Here is a 2,111-nt window from a genome sequence, read left to right as displayed (position 1 = left end):
GCGCACGGAATTGATAGTGTTGTTGTTGTTGCTGCTGTTGCTGTTGTTGAATTTTTGCTTTAGCATTGCTATTAGGTGGTGAACCTGGTATTCCATGTTTATTTGCTGTCGGTGTAGTTGCATTGTTAGTGCTTGAACTAACTTGTTCCTGCTCTGACATTTCCTCATGCATGCCAGCACCATCTACATCTATTGTGGTAACGACAGCATTGTTATTATTATTGTTATTGCCTGCATTCGTAGCACCAACATTTGATGGTGTTGCTGTAGTTGAGTCTGCTGCTACTGACTGACAATCACCAGGATTATCATTGCTCACAGTAGCCATTTTGTAAATAGTTTCTGAGATAAGTTTTTTATGTGGTATATGCCTTACTTAAGGCATATTTCTAGGCGTAGCAATAACGTGAATAAAAGACAACACTTTTATGCCAAGAGAAAGATAGACGGAGTGTATAAATTTAAATATATTGTATTTCAAACGCCTGCAGCTTGTGTAAAAACTTTTACAATTTTAATTCACACATTTTTATTAAAAACTTTAAATTCTGTAGTATATTTTTAGGCGTTTAATTGTTTAGTTGTTTTGTTTATATTTAATTTTTTTTTTTGGTATTCACTAATTATTATTTAATTTACTTTTAATAATTTAAAACACGTAATTTTTATAATTTCAATTACTTTTTTAATTTTTTAGGTTTTAACAGGTTGTGAATGTGCACATATAGCTTGAATTATGAGGTATGTTTTTAGGCGTTTCGTTGCTTTATATATTATATATATATATATATAGATATATTCTTTTTGTTTTTAAGTTTAATTTTAAATATTTTATGCACAATTTTATTATTTTATGCACATTTTACACTTACACTTCAAAATTTTTGATTAAATTATTCAAGCGTATAAAGTATGGAAGAAATTTATTCACATTTCTTCGTATTTTTTTTTTTTTTGCTGAGTTTTATGTTGCTTCTAAATTTTATTTTTTTTTGTTTTATTTTTTGTTTTGTTTTGTTTCCCTTTAATTCAATTCCGCTTTTCTTTTACACTTTCAGCTTAACTCAGTCAAACATTATTTTTCTTTCGACAATTTCTTTTTTTTCTTGTGCATTTATTTTTTTACTTCTTGCTGTGTATGTTTTATATTTTCTTTGTGCTTTTTATACCGTTTTTTTTTTTATCTTGACTTCTTTTTGTTTCCGCTCGAAGTCAACTTCCTTTTCCGCACAAAACGAAATAATGTCGCAGTTTTTCAAGTGTTTACATCAGCAATAATCCGAATTTCTCTTCTCAAAGTATCTGAATCTGAAATGGTAATAAGAGCAAGGAAAAAAAATTAGTATCAAAGCAAATACTCATCCAGACTAAATACTAAAGAAATAAATAAAAACATTTAATTAATTTAAAAACATCTGTTTTCCATAAAAATAAAACATTGAACATTTGTTCAATTTGCAAATTTAGCAGAAAAATTACATTTAAGATTCTGTGACAGAATGAGATACATTTTTATTATTTTCCAACAATTTTATTTTCTTTAAAATGTAATCAATTTAAGGCTGGAAAATCAGGGCGGCAGTAAATAAAATATATTCGATAATATACCAATAAAAATTTTAGTTGAAGTAAAGGGGACGATATTAAATTAATTTGATTAAGAGATAGTTGTTGGTGGTGGTGGTGGTGTTGTTGTTGTTGTTGTAGCCCGTAGATATCGATCAAGTAGATTACATGAAAGGAATTACAAAGCCATATACATATAGGTTGAGATGTGGATAAGTGTAGTGGAAGAGGAGAGAGAATTTCAATTGAAATCGAATAAAGTGAAGGCAGAGATATTAAGGCATTGTCTTCATTTTTGCTTTTAGTTAAAAAAATATAAAGATTATTTGAATAGCTCCAAACCACTTTATACTACTGCATAATAATTTATATGCATACTACTGTATGTTATAGGAAGCATCTCCGATGGTTTCTTATTCCTTCGGATTTTTCTCAAAGGGGTAACCACGCGAGCTTTCAGATGGAGTACACAAAACAACGTGTCTGATTGCATTAAACTTTTTAAAATGCCAGCGCAATTCTTGTTGTCCTTACTAGTATCCTTG

The 2,111-nt window shown here is 29.0% G+C and overlaps 1 protein-coding gene across 1 annotated transcript in view; it reads right to left on the bottom strand.

Annotated features, from left to right (window-relative positions):
• The window catches only part of LOC119688755 (sulfated surface glycoprotein 185-like), a 934-nt gene extending 606 nt beyond the window's left edge, over positions 1 to 328 (bottom strand). The window contains exon 1 of the mRNA XM_038103422.1: positions 3 to 328. Within this exon, the coding sequence (XP_037959350.1) occupies positions 3 to 328 (326 nt within the window). The remainder of the gene's footprint in view (positions 1 to 2) is intronic.
• Between the last annotated feature and the right edge of the window lie 1,783 nt (positions 329 to 2,111).

The sequence above is a fragment of the Teleopsis dalmanni genome, chromosome X, assembly GCF_002237135.1.
Source record: "Teleopsis dalmanni isolate 2A chromosome X, ASM223713v2, whole genome shotgun sequence".
In the NCBI taxonomy this organism is placed as follows: Eukaryota; Metazoa; Arthropoda; class Insecta; order Diptera; family Diopsidae; genus Teleopsis; species Teleopsis dalmanni.
The sequence above is the reverse complement of the archived record's forward strand: the minus strand, read 5'-3'. Positions and strand labels throughout refer to the sequence as shown.